The 20122-nt window shown below is 38.3% G+C and overlaps 1 protein-coding gene across 1 annotated transcript in view; it reads right to left on the bottom strand.

Annotated features, from left to right (window-relative positions):
* Positions 1-20122, bottom strand: part of ssh2b (slingshot protein phosphatase 2b) — a 71612-nt gene that overhangs the window by 22355 nt on the left and 29135 nt on the right. The window contains 5 exon segments of the mRNA XM_034178195.1: positions 59-124; positions 226-291; positions 374-495; positions 573-637; positions 2039-2151. Coding sequence (XP_034034086.1) covers positions 59-124; positions 226-291; positions 374-495; positions 573-637; positions 2039-2151 — 432 coding nt within the window.

Here is a 20122-nt window from a genome sequence, read left to right as displayed (position 1 = left end):
GCACTTTCAAATAAAACACCGTGGATAAGGAGAGAGTGATTAATATATAATAACTCACCACATGGCCTGCACTGAAACAGGCTTAAACACATGCACTCGGTTATCAGTTGACACACTAAAACCCCTAGGAGCAAGAATAAAGAGGCAACAGTTAAATTAAGTAGAGGTTACTGTCTGTCTTTGCAATAACAGCCATGTGTTGATTGACATTGTAAATGTTCTTACCCATCTCCATCCAAATGTATCCGAGCGTCACTCCATAAGGGTAAAACCAGCCCTACAGAGCAGGAGCTGGCAGGGAAAAATCCATGCTATTAAGTTACACACATTAACACAGGCAAGTGTAAACAGTATGTGCAAGTTTCTCTCTTACCTGTCTACAGGACTGAAGTCCATACCCAGTACCACACTTTCTTCTGTATCCTGACGACCATTGGTTGAGACCACCACCATGTAGCGGGTGATCTGAGACTGGGCACTCTCCAAACGAACCGCCTGGAATAGGAAATGAGAATTAGTGTTAACAATGGATCAATTCCCTGAGTTTTGTTTGTACATGTTCAAACACCCACCAGTTTGATGTTGTCCTCTGGCCTGAGGAGTGTAAACATGGTCTGTAGATGCTGCTGAATGTCTCCTGGTAGGACCACCATAATAAGAGATTTCATCAATATTAAGACTTGTACATTCCGAAAAAATGTGGCAAGTTTTAAGTAAAAGGACTGACATTTTTCAGATCAAATTATTTTTTTCTTTTACTGAAAAAGGAATGAGCTTGATGCTCAACCATCAGCAAATTTGAACAGGGAAACAATAACACCCAAACAGTAAATGCCCACATGTTGGTTACGTCACAAATGCAGGCATCCAAAAAAACAAACAACAACAAAAAACAAACAAACAAGCACTCCGTGGATTCAAGGACATATCAAAGACTGAGATTAGACTTGTATTAGCCATAACAAATAAATAAAATGAATGGAACTAAGGAGTGATTCATATTGCGCAGACATAATACTGCGCTGTATGATATTGTTGGACTCGTTATCATGTCATTTATACCATTTGATTACACTTCATTTACTAACTCTCTAGTCTTATTGGTCAACAGTGATTGATGACTAAGTAACAAGTTACTCTAATCTAACCGCTTTTTTCAGTAACACGTTAATCTTTCCAAATCAGTAATCCGATTAAAGTTACTTCTCCAAGTTATTGTGTGTTGCTATTATTTTTGTATTGCGGGTTGATTGCAGCAGCCCATGGGTAGGCGGAGGTTGCAGTTTGACTGAACTGCCCACGTAGCCCACGAAGTGTTTGTTGTCAATTCTTCCTGCTCAGATGTCCATCCAGGGGCAAATCCAGGCTGAAATATTAAAGGCTAGATTAAAAGGTCCACTTTTGAAGACAATTTATCATACTACTACTACTAACAATAATAATAATTTTAACAATTAAATGTTAAGAATGAATTTAAATGCTAGAAAATTAATAGTTACATTTAGAAACAATGAAGATTATAAATTTTAAGTTTTCTGTTACAGTGCTGTCAACAGTTCAATATGAGGTCAAGAAAGATGGCATTTTTTTTTTTTATTAAAAAAGTATTTATGTTCACTGAAGTCAAGAAGGGTGACTAAATTGAGTACTGGCAAAACGGATTATCATTTTCATGTTGAGGTGGCTGGGGGTGTTGTCAGCAGCTGCTGAAAGTAAGTAAAGTAACTAGTAATCTAACAGTTACATTTAAAATTGAGTAATCAATAAAGTAACCAAGTTACTTTTTAAAGGAGTGATCAGTAATAAATAACTGGATTTCTTTTTCAAAGTAACTGTGGCAACACTGTTGGTCAGACTATATTTTTTGACAACCTTGACTTCTGACCAACCTGCTCCAAAAGCCGACCATCTCAACACACTCACCCAAGAAATATTCCAGTGCAGTGTGTCCTGGCCTGCTTGTGATTATAATTTATCAATATCCAAATACAAGTCTAATCTCTCTTACTTTAATATGGAAGAAGACCTGCTACCTCACCTGCATGTTTGTTGCGGAGCTGTGAGAAGCGGGATGCAGAAGAAGGGGAGGAGCCATTTCCTCTAGGTAAGAAGACTGCAGCTCCTTTGACTGTCAGGAAACTTTCACTGATGCTGGGCACAGAGAAGAGAAAAAAAAATAAACATAAAATCAAGGCTAAAATAAAGAACAGAATATCTCTCAGCTCTCTGCACACCTTCCAGATTATGTGGATATGCAGTTGTGACTGTCCTGTTAATGACAACGTGCACATACTCTTATGTCTTTATACGTAGAGAGGTGTGTCTTTCCAAATCATGTCCAGTCAAGTGAATTACCCCATGTGGACTCCAATAAAACTGAAAAAACATCTCAAGGATGATCAGTGGAAACAGGATGCACCTGAGCTCAATCTTGAGCTTCATGACAAAAGCTGTGAATACTTACGTACATGTGATTTCTTAGTTGTTGTTGTTGTTTTTTTTAAATAAATCTGCAAAAATCTCAACCAAAAAAAAAAAAAAAACTTCACTTTGTCGTTATGGGGTATTATGTTTAGAATTTGGAAGAAAAAAAAAATCATCCATTACGGAATAAGGCTGCAACATAAAATGTGGAAAAAGTGAAGTGCCGTGAATACTTTCCAGATGCACTGAATAATGGTTGGACACTGAAGAAACCAGAGGGTCTATTTTTTTTTAACTTTAGAATATTTTATTTACAAAAGCAGAATATCCATGTAAAAGTTTAACTGCAAAAAAATTATCTGCCTTAAAGCAATGCAAATTAACCTGCCTTGTATCTTATTAAGTGTGACTGCAATCACAAATTATGAGTGACAACAATAAATAGCTATTATCTTATGTGTACACCGATAAAACCACTCACCCTCAGCAAGAACAGCATCTGTTCAATTTGCTATTACAGATTAGATTTCTATTGTGACAGAGTTTGTGTGACAAATCAACCGAATGCAGACTATTGGCAAAAATAAGCTTCTCCTTCTGTTAATGTGACAAGTTTTCCTCCATCTGATAACTTGCATGAAAAGGTGCTGCAGTGACGGTACAGCACCGATCTACAACGTTAACTGATTTTCAAGTTACAGCACTCATAACGGCTGCACAAAAGGTGAAAAGGTTTCTCTTCCTTTCTTCTCAATTGCACATCTGATCAATCTGCACAGCAGAAGTGGCAGAAATGTATTTTCCAGTATTGCACATGCATAATTACAAACTCAGTGCAATGTAATCAATCAATCAATTTTTTTATATAGCGCCAAATCACAACAAACAGTTGCCCCAAGGCGCTTTTGTGAGACACCGTTTTACAAAATCTACACCTTATGGTAACCTGAAACCAATTAAGGTAAAATAATACACAAAGTTACTCAGCACCTCAGAATGGTTTAGACATGAGAAGTGCTTCCAGATATGGAAGGAGCAAAAATAAATAAAAAGTTTCCTTTTGCACTGCATGGAACATATACACACACACTATTTGTGCATCACACAAATGTAAGCAAAGAAGAAACCTCTTTTTGCAGTAACTGATTACTACTCCTGGGATGTCACTCTGCAATTAAAAAATCCTTTAACCATACCTGATCAATACAACCAACCAACCCTCCCTCTGACTACAGGGCAACGACAGACCATCAAATGTGTCCATCCAAACTGCATCCAATTTCAACAGCGAGTAAACATTCCAGAGGGGTGGAAAGCTCCTCTAATAATGTGAACTCTGTTTATTTTTGTAACTTACAGCTGATATATTTCCCCCCTGACGACAGAGTTGTAGATGAAGAATGGTCTCGTGCTGCAGCGGCAGCAGCACGCGGAGCTCCGTGGAGCGGTCACCACACCGGGAGGCATCGCTGCTCCGTGGCGGGAGGAGAGCGCACACAGGCGGGATGCGCCGGGGAGTCACCGACGTGAGGTGAACACAGGAGAAGAGAGGGAAGAAAAACAAAACAAAACAAAACACGGCGGGTCCACGAAGCTGTCTTCAACGAGCGTCACCGTGTCCGCGAGCGTGAAATTAATAACACGATTTTGCGCGCGGTAGATATCAAGAGGCAGACCCGGGCTGACGCGTTCGGAGCGCGTCGTGCTTTCTAACGTGCGGCAGTAAACCGGTGTGTTTGGTCTGCAGCAAACTGCGGTAAATCCTGCAGCTGGAGGGGAGGAGTCCCACCGCCAACCAATAGGCGAAAACAGCGTCTTTCCAATCAATCAATCAATTTAAATCAATCAATTTTTTTTATATAGCGCCAAATCACAACAAACAGTTGCCCCAAGGCGCTTTATATTGTAAGGCAAGGCCATACAATAATTATGTAAAACCCCAATGGTCAAAACGACCCCCTATGAGCAAGCACTTGGCTACAGTGGGAAGGAAAAACTCCCTTTTAACAGGAAGAAACCTCCAGCAGAACCAGGCTCAGGGAGGGGCAGTCTTCTGCTGGGACTGGTTGGGGCTGAGGGAGAGAACCAGGAAAAAGACATGCTGTGGAGGGGAGCAGAGATCGATCACTAATGATTAAATGCAGAGTGGTGCATTTAATTTCCAACCCTGTATGAGGGGTTATTAATGCCACAGTGAAGCGGGACAGCAAACACCATGACGCAATCCAGACGGAAAATTTTACTTGGTATATATAAACCATGTTTCAGCCCCTGCCGTTAGGGCGGTGGGACCTATAGGGGTACATTTTCGAAAAAACCCCAAAAACAAACATGCTTATTTAGGGTCTGCTGTTTTCTCTGCTCCTGACCAAGGCACGGAGGTGTAAAACTCCAGCTTCAGGAAGTAAAAACCCTCCCATGTGTTGCTTCTACCTGTGCACCTAAAACAGGTGATCTCAATAATTAGCTCATCCACTTGCCCAAAGAACTGAACTATTTACAATCAACTGGTTATTAGGACGATGGAACAAATATGTGGCTAGACTTTTACTTTCTGAAGCCGGAGTTTTGCACCTCTGTCAAGCCAGAGTCTCTACATCTGGAGTCGGCCCGGACTGTGGCTGCCCAACTGCTCCTGGTGTCTAACATAGTAGACTGTAAACATTTGTACAAACTTGAAACTATCTTATCACATTTACTTTGAGTTTTTTTTTTTTTCTAATAGTACCTAGGGCCTTTTGGGTGCATTTCATCCATACATTTGTAATCTTATACTTGTTCCATATCTCCTTGGAAGCAAATGCAAGGGCCTTGCAGAGGGAATTTGGGGCATGAGCTTTGCTCTAAGCTCACCCATGTTGTTTCTTTACTTTGTTTTAGCCATTCCACCACCCCACGTAGTTGTGCCGCCCAGTAGTACAGTTTCAAATTTGGTAGGTTAAGGCCTCCAGAAGCCTTACTACTGGTTAGCTGTGTGTTTGATCCTGGCCCTTTTTTCTGCCAAATAAAAATTGAAATCATTTTATGCATTTTTACAAAGTTGGATGCTGGGATCCAAACAGAGACATAAATAAATACAGCAATCCGGGAAGAATATTCATTCTGACTGTTTCAATTCTCCCAAAAAGGGATAATGGTAATATTTCCCACCTTTCTAAATCTTTCTGAATTTGAACCAATAGTTTCCCATAATTTGCTTTATACAGTTGAGAAATATCTTTTGTGATAATGATTCCCAAATATCTAAATCTGTTAGGTGATCAATTAAATTTGACTTTTTCGGACAGTTCTGCAGGCCAATTCCCCTTTATCATCATAGTTTCAGATTTTGATTCATTTTCTTTATATCCCGACACAACACTAATATCTTGCAGACACTTCAAAAGTTTGGGTAAAGTAATTATTGGGTCCCCAATATATAATATGACATCGTCAGCGTATATAATGACAATTTGTGTGTCCTAATGTTGTCCGATATACCTAAAATTAATGGATCATTCCTGATAAATTCTGCTAAAGGTTCTATGCTGATAGCAAATAAAATTGGTGACAAGCAACATCCTTGGCATGTGTCCCTTTTCTGACAACCATTCACACGTACTCTGGATGTTGGGTTGCAATATAACATCAAACCAGTCGATAAAACTGTTATCAAAACCCATATTCTCTAGGACATGCTTAAGGAACATCCAGTCCTCCCGATAGAATGCTTTCTCAGCGTCAAGCCCGAGAAAGCATTCTCTTCTTGAGATCGTCTTGTTTGGCAGTTAGCTTTGCATCTTTAAGTAAGTATGCTAACACTCTCTGTTGCGTATGCCTCAGTCTTCAGTGTTGCTCACACTGGTTTCTGAGGTGACCAGTCTCTCCTCGAGCGAGTCAATTCTTCTCTTAATTTCCCCAATTGAAGCCTCCAAACGTGTCTAAATCAATTATACCTTGTTGTGCATTTCCAGATTCTTCTCACAACTTACAGAGCTCCGTTAGCATTAGCATCTCACTCCCGGTGTCACTTTGAGCTAAGTTAGCATCTAGCGTTAGCTGTTTTTTAACAGTCTCCATATCATTGCCTTTCCCCGCTTTCGTGTCTCTTCTGGTTGTCTTCTGTGAGGAGATCATTATCATGATCTCTACTATGCATGTACGTGGAGTGTTATTATTAAAAGCAATTTTAGATAAGTTGGTCAGAGCGCACTTTCCAAGCGTCTTTACTCAGGCATACCGGAAGCGGAAGTCCCCTACTGCACGGATTTTGATGAAATTTTAACTACAGATAAGTATTAGGCCATGGAAGACTCCATAAAATTTTGCAGGTGATCCAGATATGGATTCTGGATCAAGATTGCAGTTTATAGAGGCTTTGAAGGATTACGTCAAAATTACTACACGGATTCTCACCATATATGTACCACAGATGGATATTAGAGCATGGAAGACTGCACTGAATTTTGGAGGTGATCCGGATCCGGATTGTGGCTCAGGATTTCACTTATAAGCTTTTAAGGATTACGTCGTCAAAACTACTTCACAGATTTTTTTTTTAACCAAATTTGCACCACAGATAGATATTAGGCCATGGAAGACTCCATAAAATTTTGAAGTGGATCAGGATCAAGATTTTGGATCATTTCTTAAATTTCCACCATTTCGAGGATCATCTCAAATCTGCTTGCTGGATCTTGACAAAATGTAAATCACATGTGCTTATGGTACAAAGGAAGATCCTGTTGGTGTTGGATGTTGGGAGTGATCCAGATTAAGAAGAGACTATTTTGTTTCAGCTTGTGAATTAAATATCACATTGCAACATCTTGATCAGTCTGACCATTCTGGATCAGTATGCAATTATTGCATTGTGCTGTGGAATCCAGTTCCAGGTAAAGTCCAGGTCATGATGTGAATCACATATCTTTTATTTTTAAAATTTTACATTTCAGCAGACCCAAGATTCTTGGAATATAAGGTTACCTCACAACTCTATCATGAGGAGGTCACAAACCTTGACCTACCTTTATCTGAGTGAAAACAGGGAGGTATCACATGTCAAGGAATTCCTAAATATCTGTCCCACTACTCCACAGTACAATTCAGCAGAAACTACCCCTAGCAGGAATATTTGTTATTAAAAGTCATACTGTTGCCAGTATATACGGGTGAATGAGACACCCTTTCATCACAGGTTACTTCCCTAGCCAACCCATTTTTACCTGGGTGGACTGCAACAAAGTAGATGAAATGTCTTCACAAGCCACCTCTGTCCTGCATAATATGACCTCTTTAATAACTATCCTATTTGAGCAATAGCATCATAGCACAATGGACAGAGGTGGCAAAGACAATTATACATCAACTTCGTAGATTCTCAAAAAACATTTGACAACATACACAGAGACCATTTATGACACATTCTTAGATCTTATGTCATACCAATGGAAATGGTTGAAGTAATTAAGAGTTTTTCCACCTTCAACTGTAGTGTAATAAATAGAACATCTTTGAAATAAAAACTGGCATTGGGTTTGTGGCCAAGAATCATCTCATTTTCATTTCATTTATATAGCGCCAAATCACAACAAAGTTGCCTCAAGGCGCTTCACACAAGTAAGGTCTAACCTTACCAACCCCTAGAGCAAGCACACAGGTGAGAGTGGTAAGGAAAAACGCCCTCTGATGATACTGAGGAAGAAACCTGAAGCATATTCATCTCCAATGAAGACCAGCTCAGACAATCCAACCAAGAAAGCATGAGCAAAGACGCTACAAATGGCTTTGTCATGTCAGAGGAGAAAGAAAAGGCATAATCAGAACAGCACTTCATTGGACACCAGAGGGAAAACAAAGAAGGTAGACCAAAAAAAAAAAATGTGGAGACAGACTGTGGGAGCAGAACTACAAAAAATAGGCTATACCTGAGGTATAATTGAAACGATTATTAAAGATCATCTAAGATAGAAGACCTGTGTTGCTGCCCTACAAGACAATGACAATAAAAGGCATCAAGCAAGTTATTTTCATTTGAGCAAGAGTGGACTACTTTGGCAGTACTAGCAAATTGTGAACTGAATGTAAACTTCAAACTGGAAGGTTTACTAGTTATGTTGCTTAACCATGATCTGACATGTTGATTAAATAATTTGATCCCAGAGGTAAAGTTCACTCGCTCTGACCTTTGAACTTTTATGAAAGTCTGATGATGCAGATGGACCAGTACAGCTTAACTTAAACAATGTTCATCCTTGGTCTGTACCAATCAACCCAGGATTAGGCAGGCATGAGAACCACAGATTAATTGCAAAGTTCACATAAGTGTGATTTTATGTCATGGTAACTTGTTTTTAAAGTTATAATGGTGTTGATTTCAAAGTCAAGGAGTTGAGGACAAAGTATCCGTCGTCTTGGTACACTCTTAAACTGGCTAAACAGAGCATTGCACTCAAAGCGCATAACGTGGAAAAAGCTGAGGTGGAAAAAGGCTACAGCTCTGCAAAATAACCAGTATCCCAGACTTTCTCGAAGCATCTTCTCGGCAACACCACTGATCTGGATGAATTGGGATGCACTTATCCTGAAAGGTTCGCAAATAAAATTATTATTGTTCCCCTCTCACCAGACAATGTAGAGATTCTCAGCATTTTCAAAAAGAATTTGAAATTATGAACTCAGATTAGCTTTGCTCAATTCACAGATACTGTTCATCTTGTAATTTAATACATGAATTAAAGTACTTTTCTTTAAAATATTACGCAAAACATTTGACACAGTTTTCATTCAGTTTTTTAAATGGAAAGCAAAGACTTTTTTCTGATCCGAAAAATGACCAAATTCGTAACTTAAAAAACAAAACAAAAACATATGATCCAAACTGTGGCTTTTGTGATCTGTGACACCTCAAGTTTCTGTTTCTGTGTATTGGGCAGCACAGTCTTGTCTGAGGGCGGGTGATAAAGGGGTAAAATATCATGCAATTTCTCTACTTCCGGGGACAGAAACACAACACTTTCTCTGAGATTTTGGGCAAATTACCGCAAAGAAAGTGAAAATACAAAGAAAAAGTGACAATGCGGTGGAAAGTGGACATGTGTTGTGGTTTGTTTATGACCGGGAGCTCAAACGTGTCGAGGCAGTTTTGTAGGCCAGAGAATGTAGCTACTTTGGTTAGCTGTGTAGGCCAACACTTGCCAACAAAACCACTCCCATTTGCCTCGTCTTCCCTTCTCCACTGGGAACCGAAAAACCCTGCACTTTTCGCGACTGCTTCGGCGATTGCAGCCGAAAACAAAACAGTGCACCATTTTTCCGTGTGAAGTGATGCTGTGTATATATTGTGCAACGGGAACACCTGTCCCCAAAATTGGTCAAATCCTGCGATATCATGCAGGGTTAAAACGAGACTGCACCACCCTATTGATGTAGTTGTATCTTTTACTTTAAGATCAATTTCCAAAGCCCAGTTTGGGAATCATTGTGTTATTATAATCACCTGTACATGACAAAATTTATATTTATTTATTTTACACGATTTGGGGAGAGGCATGAAGTTATAATTCTTTTTTTTTTTTTTTTTTTAACTGTCAGCAGCTTTAAAATTCTGGTATATAAAACACAACACTCATCCCAGTCGTGGCCCCCCTTATTGACACCTCATAGTGATAAGGGAGGTCCATTGAACACTGTGGGCTACAGACTGATAGCAGCCACCTGAATCCTGATCCTTAAAGCAGAGTTGCTATGTTGCGTAAGTGACCCCAGATCTGTGGTCTTTAGGGAAATTTCTACCCAGAGTTGGAGACACTTAACACCTAAGGTGCTGTTACTTCCAGTAACAGGTGAGTAGCAACAACAACAACAACACAACAAAGAAACAAGGATTGAGAAATCAACAAGGGGACAGAAAACCGTCATCATACTGAGGAGAAACTCAACCTCACACTGGGTTACACTGTTTGTTGATCTCAAGGTTCCAACTTGAAGGATAGATTACAACCTGGGGGCTAAATATGTTGCCACACATGACCTGATTGCCAATTCATATCAAAAGACAACAACAAGTGCTTGGTTGTTTTTCTGTTGGCACACATCTGTGGCCTAAATAATCATACACGTGTGTTTGTGTGTAAACATTAAATTTGATGCTTTTGACCCTCCTTGTTCAAGCAGTCAGGTGGCTTATGCCAGTAAACAAGTCTGATTATCAAGTTCAGCCTCAGAAGTGGTGAAGTGGTTTCAGAGAGTGTTTAAAAGGCTTCGAGAGCAGTCAAACTGCTACTGATATACATTTTCATTACTGTTTAATATGTCTGTCTATTTGTACAATTACATTTTTATTGTATACTGGCATGACACAAATTACTAAAATTACCATTTAATAATTCAATTTATTAAAGTAATTGTTAGCAGAAAGAATGATTCTTCAAATTCTGAAGGATTCTAAAATATCCTTCGGGATGAATAACGTATCTATCTAAATGATCTTTTTCTATGTCTGTTTCATCACCTAATATCTATGGTGAATTAAGATCCATTTAAATTTTTTTAAAATAAAAGTTTATCTTTTGTGTCATACTCTTTACAACCAAGTCAAAACAGATTTTTGTATTGATTCAGTTAAAGAGCCAATATACAATGTTTTTTAGTTGCTTTAAGCTTATTTAAAGCAAGATAACACCAAAAAACCCAAATAAACAAACAAACAAAAACAAACAAACAATTTGAACCTGCCCGTCAGCAATTAAAGGATTGTGCAGTTGGCACAGAACCTAGAAGCAGGAGCCTGTTCTCACTGATATAATCTGGCAGTATTCACATGGCTCTTGCTCAAATCTGTGCTTTACCCCATGGTGATTTGTTTTCACTAGGAGATTAGAGAGAATATTTTTTAATACTGTCTAAAGAAGCTTGAGTCCCTTTATTTGTTTGAATGCCAGAAAACAGTTTAAACAAAGTAAAATCCCGAGCAGGATCAACCTTATAAAACTCCTTTATGTCAACACCATGAACTTGTGCTCAATCATATTTTAGACATACTGTAAGTTAGTGGTGTGAACATTCACTAACCTTACGACTGGATTCAGTTATATTTAACTGATCAACAGTTGAAAATAAACAACTATCCTTGATGCATGGTTGTTCTAAATGTGTGCATTGTTGAGTGACATCTGTAGTCATTTGTGCACAAAATCAGTTTCAGCAATTTGTAATTTTGCGTCTGTACAATGGAGTTGAAATGAATCACTAAATATGAGTTTGTAGTGTAAACGTTCAACTTTAATTCAAGGAGTTTAACAAATGTTTTACATAACCGTTCAGGAATTATGCCCATTTTATAAATATATTACCTTATTTTTCAGCAATCATAAGCAATTATACCAACTAAATATAAGCATTACTGTTGATAAGTTGTCACTTTTACAGTCCATTGTCTTGAGACAAGTCAGGGGACAGATATATGAACACGTCACTGAAGATATCTTGGATGCCATTTACTTCATTACTTCATTAAGAAATAGAAACAGAATGGTACTTCTGTCTGGAGTTGACAGTTTGCAAAAACTGAGTGAGTGTGAAATAAGGAAAGTGGTAGTGAGGGAAGCCACCAACGGACCCATGACAACACTGAAAGATTTAAAGGTTTCTGTGGCTGTCACTGGAGAAACTGTATATTGTAACTTTTGCATTCAGTCATACAGCTTCATGGTGGATTCAGACAGAGAAAGATTTTCCATTAAAAAAAGTTGTGAAATTTCAGCTAAAGTTTGCTGTTTGCCAGAAGGCACATGAGAGATTCAAACTTAGATTTGATGTTTCTTTTTTCTCAGTGCATTCTAGAATGATGAAATCCCCACACCTCCAATAAACACGACCACATAACACTGTAACTCAGTCTGTATGGGTCACACAGTCCCAGAGGTCTCAGCAGCCGACATGCTGATGTGTGTGATGTCTCAGCTTACTCTTCTCTCATTTGACTGCTGAAAGTTACACCATCCAATGAGAAAAGGTGAAGCCCAGGATGTGACTGCTGTCCAGGCATACACCAGACAATGTTTCCTACACATCAGCTTCACACACACACACACACACACACACACACACACACACACACACACACACACACACACACACACACACACACACACACACACACACACACACACACACACACACACAGAGAGAGTCACCTTAGTGATCACACATCACATACACAACACAATGTATCCAAAACTGTGAAGTATTTGCCTAAAACAAACACTATAGCTCAGTATTAGACTTATCAGTGGTTCAATGTCTACTTAATTATACTTGTGCACAATGATTGGTATACTGTTGTTTAGCTGCAAGATAACTGTTACGGCATGTTCTGTCATTTTTGTAATGTGCCTCAAGTTTTGTGAGATGAGTTTCACGAGGAAACATCAATTACATAATTTAGGACATGTGGCGCCTTTCTTTGTGCATGATTCAGCATAGAGGTGCCTGGGTGTCGAGGGCTTTAGCGGCTGGACAAGGCCAAGGTGATGCCAACATATCACCTAGCTGCAGCAGACAAATGGTTACTTTTGAGGCAGAAATGGAAAAGTTGTGGTTTTGCCATTCAGGACCCGGGGCAGATCCATATTGTGGTGGATGTATCGATGTGTGGCACCAGTACATGCTCCCAGACCTCACTTAAATTTTGAATAAGAGGAAAGAAAAACAAAAACAAAACACATTCGGGAGTTTTTCCTTTCCATTGTTGCCAGTGTGGTTGTTCATGGGTAGGAAAGGTCTAGTCTAGACCTTATTTGTATATAACACTTTGATGTGACTCATGTTTTGAAAGGGCAGAGTATAAATGAAGTGAAAACTGCAGAAAAAGAAACCTTCCTTTTTAGACAAAACTGACTTCCACTTACATCTTTAAGAGAAATATAGAATATAATAGCACATAACACTGTGGTCCAAGTAGTTACCATGCTTGCTGGTTGAAGGTCACCTGTGGTCAATTCTCATTGTATATCTGAAGGTTCATCAGGAAGGGCAGTGTAAAAGTTGTGACAAAAATCAATACCTAGATCCTTACTAGATCTATGCTTACTAGATCTGCTGGGGTAACCCCGAACAAACTGTGACAAGCCAAAAGAAACTAGAAATCTGTGAGCAAGATCACAAAATGATACCACCTATCACCACCACTATGCATAATTAGTTTTAGTATACAGATTATAACTAGGGATGGGTATCAAGAACCGGTTCCTTTCGGGTATCGTTAAGAAATGATTCGATCCACCGACATCAATAAGCTTTGTGCTTAACGATTCTGTTATCAGTCCTTCAGAGTGACCGTTGTTTTGGGGGGTGTTTGTCAGGAAAATGATCATTTCTCTACATTGATTACAGACCCTGCAGCGGGTCCGTGATCAACTTTTCTGCAGCGCGGCTTTGCTCTGAACCTTGAACCAATCGAAGCAGTGGTTTGCAGATTGAAGCAATGCTTCGATCTGTTGCTTCGTTTATACTTTCTTTCTTTCGCTTAATTTTTCCCCGCTAAAACCCTAAAGAGCATACGTCTGGTGAGTATTCTTTACCTTTTCTATGTTAAACCGACCTGTTATGGTCTTCTGAAACAGTTGATAGATGTATTTTATAAGTTAAAAACGGGAGCGATGCTAACGCATTAGCATGTCTATGGCATTTTCAATGTTAAGTTAGCATTACGCATTTGCAGCTCTCATCACGTTCGGGTGCATTTGTTTTCAAATTGTAATATTTCTTAAATTTATTTTTGTTTATATATTAATAATCTAATGCTTATTATATACAATTTTAGAGAAAGAGACAAAAAGAACCTGAATAGAAACACAACAGAAAATATAAAAGCAACTAACAATGAACATACATAAATAAATAAATAAATACATACATACATACAGAAATAAATACATGTTTCCTGTGAACACCTAGTGACTCTTACACCTCCATTTCATCCCTGTCTTATTTAAGTTTAATGACAGTTTGTTTCGGTCAAACCATATTCTCAATTTGTTAATTTCTTCAGTGATTTCCTCCAGAACTATCTGCCAAGCTAGAAAACTGCTGCATGCTAATAAGAGCAGAATACTACTGGAATGAATTTGAATAAGTTGTTTTTTTTTCTCACCTAAATGGATGCTGCACTCACTCCAGTTTATTGTCTGGAATAGTCCGAGACTGCATTTCAGAGCTTCTAGAATTCAAACATTTTCATGCAGGTGGTGTTGGGGGATAAGTTTGGGTTTCAGCTTTTTTTTTGTTTTTCACCACTTTCATCCCTGAATATGTCAATCGTGGGTCACGTTTGTGCAGATTAAAGTTACTAACTGGGACTCTTGTCTTGTTGCGAGAAAGAAACGAGAATCGTCCTCCGTTCTGTTCACACAGCTCCAAACGCTGCGTGGCTCTCTGATGAGTCAAGTTAGAACGACAGAGTCCAGTCTGAATTAATAACTTCAAAGTGAAACACCGTTTTGTTTATTTTTATTTATGTCCAGAGATCAAGGGTACAGTGAACAATTTCATATTTATTTACTTTAAGACTCAATGAAATACATAGAAATCCTGTAAAGCCTACTTTTAGTACAAAATTCACGAGGTATCGATAAGGGAATCGATAAGGAATCGGATCGATAATGGCATTGACAGATAAAATCTTATCAATACTCATCCCTAATTATAACAGTGGGACTTGGAAAAGGTGTAAGGCTGGGTCCCCTGAGGTATCCTTGGGGGGGGGGGGGCAGTAGGGTACTGTGGGAGCATGGGGTACCTGGGACCACTGCAACACATGATCTGGTCTCTATATAACTATTTGAAGAACTGTGTTCCCACTTTCTGCATTGCATCATGCATGTTTCCAGTGAATGCTGGACTTTGCCCTTTGTCACAAATTCTCTTTGTGATTTTCATGAACAGGTTTTCAAGGTGCAATCAAGGACTGGAGGGTGTTCAGTTCACTGACCTCAGAATTGCATCTCTGCTTTTTTCAGATGATGTTGTTCTGTTGGCTTCATCAGAATGTGACCTCTGATGTGTATTGGGCAGGTATGAGGCAGAGTGTGAAGCGAATGGGATGAGGATCAGCACCTCCAAATCTGAGACAATATGCTCTGTCAGAAAAGGGTGGATTGTCTCCTTTGTGTCAGGGGACAGTTATTTCTCCAAGTGGAGGAGTTTTGGTATCTCTGGGTCTTGTTCATGAGTGTGGCTAAGATGGAATGTGACAGATGGACTGCGGACCACTGTGGCTAAGGAAGAACTGCAGTAGAAGGTAAGGCTCTTGATTCACTCGTCGATTTACGCTCCAATCCTCAGCTATGGTCATAAGATATGGGTAATGCCTGAAAGAACAAGATGGAGAATACAAGTGGCAGAAATGAAGTTCCTCCGTTATGGAACCCAACAAGCCGGAAAATCCGGGAGCGACACAGAGTAGAGCTGCCGCTTCTTTGCACTGAAAGGAGCCAGGTGAGGTGGTGCAAGCCTCTTGTGAGGATGCCCCCTGGTCGGCATCAAGAAGAGACAGAGAACCTGACCATGGATATGAAAGTGTGGGATAAGCTGCTTGGTCTACTGCCACTGCGACCCACAATCAGATAAGCGACAAAAAATGAAAGAATTAATATAAAGCTATTAAACTGGAGCTTCAACTTCTAATTCCCCACTATCACCTCTCTAGGTCCTCTGGTGACGTTGCTGCTCGACTGACGTCAGCATCAGGCTTTACTCAGCATCACTGCAGCACTCCTTTCTTATGCACACACTCGCAGCATGACCACAGCACTGCAACCTGACTGAGTCACCACCTGTGTCAGCGATGAGCTGTGCAGCAGCTCTTATCCAACTCGTCAAGATGTTCAGTTCTGCAGGCATTTTGCGAACAACACAGAAAATTGCCTGTTTTAGCACAAAACCCAAACCTCATTTCCAAATACTCAGTATTAAAGTAGTAAAGTCACAACTGAAAATTAAAATAAAAGCTTTAATATCTGAGGACAGAAATAACAGTAGCATTATATTAATAGGTCTATTTATTGACTTAAAAAAGGCTTTTGACACAATCAATTATAACATATTTTTTCAAAAGTTGGAACTATATGGGATTAGAGGAGTGGCTCTGAATTGGATTAAAGGTTATTTGCAAAAATCGGAAGCAGTTTGTTAAAATCGGGGACTGCTGTTCTGCATATCTGGACATCGTTTTGAGGGGTTCCCCAGGGCTGGGACCAAAATTATTTATTTAATATATTAATGATTTATGTAACGTTTCCAATGTGTTTAAAGCAGTTCCCTTTGCTGATGACACAAACCTGTTTTGTTCTGGAAAGAATTTGCAGCAATTATTGTTTCATTTGAGAACTGAAATGACAAAGTTGAAGAGTCGGTTTGATATGAACAAACTGTCATTAAATTGGTCTAAAACTAAAATGATGTTATTTGGAAATTATAAACAGGATGTACAAATACAGTTCAATATACTTGGGGTAAATATCGATTGTGTCAAGGAGAATAAGTTGTTATGTGTGTTTATTGATGACACAATTAACTGGAAAGCGCACATTCAACATATCCAAAAGAAAGTTTCTAAAAGTATTGCAGTATTAAATAAGGTAAAGTACATTCTAGATGGTAATTCACTACATACTTTGTATTGTGCATTGATTGCACCTTACTTGACTTACTGTGCTGAAGTTTGGGGTAATAACTATAAAACTACATTACAATCATTATTCATCCTTCAAAAAAGAGCATTAAGAATAATTCACAATTGACTGTTCAGTTGATTCATAAAGCGAGAAATAAGCAATTACCTTTCAGAATTCAAGAATATTTTACAAAGAGAAGGAATGTATAATTTAGGGGTTTGTTTTATTTTAAAATTGCTGGCGCTACGATGACTAGGAGGTGCTTCTGTGTCTCCATTTGTGGTCCAAAAAAATTGAATAATTTACCGTAGAAACTTAAGCAATGTCCAGATATTAACTGGCTCAAATATTTATACAGAGAAATAGTATTTTCTAGCTATGTATTAGATGAATATGGTTGAGTTGTGTTATATGTAGATGCTGTTATACTGGAACCTTTGTTTTTTTTGTTTGTTTGTTTGTTTGGGGGGTGGGGGGAGAAATATTTGACTTCTTTTATCTGTAGCTATGTGCTGCTGTTGTTCAGATTGTGTTGGATATAAATGTCTATGTACAGGCATATATGCCTGGTTTGATTTGATTTTATACAGGGGGGTAGGCATATGCGTTGCTTCTGCCTACGCCTTTAGGCACCAGGTATTTTGTTTATTTTCTTATATTTCTTTTCGCATTTGACTTTTCTGTTATGAATTTGGTTGTTTGTATATGAGTGAATTCTGTTATGCATGGGTGTCTAATAAATTCAATTCAACACTAGTGCTGATTTGTACTTGAGCTCCTATGCTAATGTGAGCTTCACAGATAGACAACTTACAGAGAAATGGATTCAGGGCTTAAAATAGTAATCAGTGTATAAATGTGGAAGATTCATATGCCTTTTTTTAATACATAAGCTGTCATTTAGGTCACAAACCTACATCTCCATCAGCCAACAGCAGGTGGCATATGGAACATAAGGTCTGGTTTAAATTTCACACAAATATGAGTTTGACAGTTCATGTGTCTGGGAAATTATAGTTCATGCATTTTTCCATGACGACCGTGCACAAAGGCGGCACTTCAATGCCACAACTAAAAAGTACGTCATTCTTTTCTAATCTTGTACCAGTCACTCATCCAAGTGCAACGTAATTTTTGTTTTTCTGTCCATCTGTCAGATAAACCTGTTCTCAATCACTCACAAACAAAAATGTTTTCGGTGTGCATGCTGGTGAATGTAAATTGATCTGTGGGAATGACCAATTTAATTACCATAGCGTTCCAAGTACAAGATAACCCCTATCCCCTTGGAAAAAATTAAAAAATACATTTTTGAAAAAACACTAAGATACAAATAATCTTTTTTTTATTGTTTTGAAAATAATTCCAATGAAAGCACACTTTATGGGCAGCCCCTTTCTTGTTCAACAAGTACTGACTGCCTCTTTTATGGCCACAGTAACCTTTTTTCTGTGAGCATTTTTAAAAGATATTTTTGGGTGTGCATATACTAACATTTTCACACCATATTTATTGGATGCTTAATAACTGTTTGATGACTGCTGCATTTATGACTTTCAGAATGTTTTTATCATAACGTCTCACTTTCTGGTCACTGTCTCTCAGCCATGCAGCACTGTAAGGTAGGTAGAAATGTATTTTGTTTCAATCCTGGCAAGCAGACTTGTTTCACTGTATTGGCCATCACCAATTGTTGTGAATGTATATGACATGTAAAAGTTTAGACCCCGAATATAAAGTTACCTTTTTATTTAATTAATAACTAATTTTGCAAGTGTATTTCCAAAAAGAAAAGAAAGATATTTGCAGTACAACACAGTATTTAAATAATTATCCCCCCGATCAAGTGGGGTAATAATAGCGGAACTGTAATTTGCATTTCTAAAAAAATAAAAATAAAAAAAATAAAATACTGGGACATGTCTAAAAGCGCAAATCAGTCCACAGTTAAACCAAAGTGATTATAGATCTTAACAAGCTGTTGGACTTGACTAGTTGAAAGTAAATGTGGTTGCAACAAGAAAATTCACAAAACAATGGAAAAGATCTTACAATAAAACTTGAAACTAATGCACAGCAAAATAAATTTAAAAAAGAAAAAGGCAGACAAAAAGACAATGTTTGTAGCAGTAATGTAATAAAGTATCTGAATGAAGTGGGATTATAGCTCAAATCAAAACCAGCACCAACAAACAAAGTTACAGTGCTGTAAAGAGAAGAACTCATGGATATAAAGCTGCACTGTTCAAGAATGTTTGAACCAGTCTGACAGCGAATATTGTTTTGCATTAGTGCAGTTCACGATGAAGGATTCTTTGTGCAGAAAGACAAAACACAAATAACTAAATACAAATTGTAATTTATTTTGTCAAATGTTACATAATTGCTTGTTTAACCTTTGGTGATTTCAGATTTTTAGAAATTCCACATTTTTTCGCTTCAACTTGATATATATCAATCAATCAATTTTTTTATATAGCGCCAAATCACAACAAACAGTTGCCCCAAGGCACTTTATATTGTAAGGCAAGGCCATACAATAATTATGTAAAACCCCAACGGTCAAAACGACCCCCTGTGAGCAAGCACTTGGCTACAGTGGGAAGGAAAAACTCCCTTTTAACAGGAAGAAACCTCCAGCAGAACCAGGCTCAGGGAGGGGCAGTCTTCTGCTGGGACTGGTTGGAGATCACTACACATATATATATATATATATACATATACATATACATACACACACACACACACAACACTATACATTTATACACTAAAATAACTATCAACAAAACACTAAATAATATGTGTTTACCTATTGAGCATAACAAAATATTTTTCCGTTTTTATGTGATAGTGTTACTTTTGACATAGCCTATTTAGGTCTCAACTAAAGTGACATTTAGTTTTGGTCATCTGAATTGTTTTTGTCTAGTGTAAGTAAACCAGTCAACTAAAGCTGTCAAACTAAAGTTAACAATGTCAGACTCTGTAGTTTTCTCTGGGCCCCTCCCCAATCAGACCGGGAGTGACATGTTTAGCCGCATGTT

The sequence above is a fragment of the Thalassophryne amazonica genome, chromosome 9 (assembly GCF_902500255.1).
Source record: "Thalassophryne amazonica chromosome 9, fThaAma1.1, whole genome shotgun sequence".
In the NCBI taxonomy this organism is placed as follows: domain Eukaryota; kingdom Metazoa; phylum Chordata; class Actinopteri; order Batrachoidiformes; family Batrachoididae; genus Thalassophryne; species Thalassophryne amazonica.
Note: the sequence above shows the minus strand (reverse complement) of the source record. Positions and strands in the feature narration are given on the sequence as shown.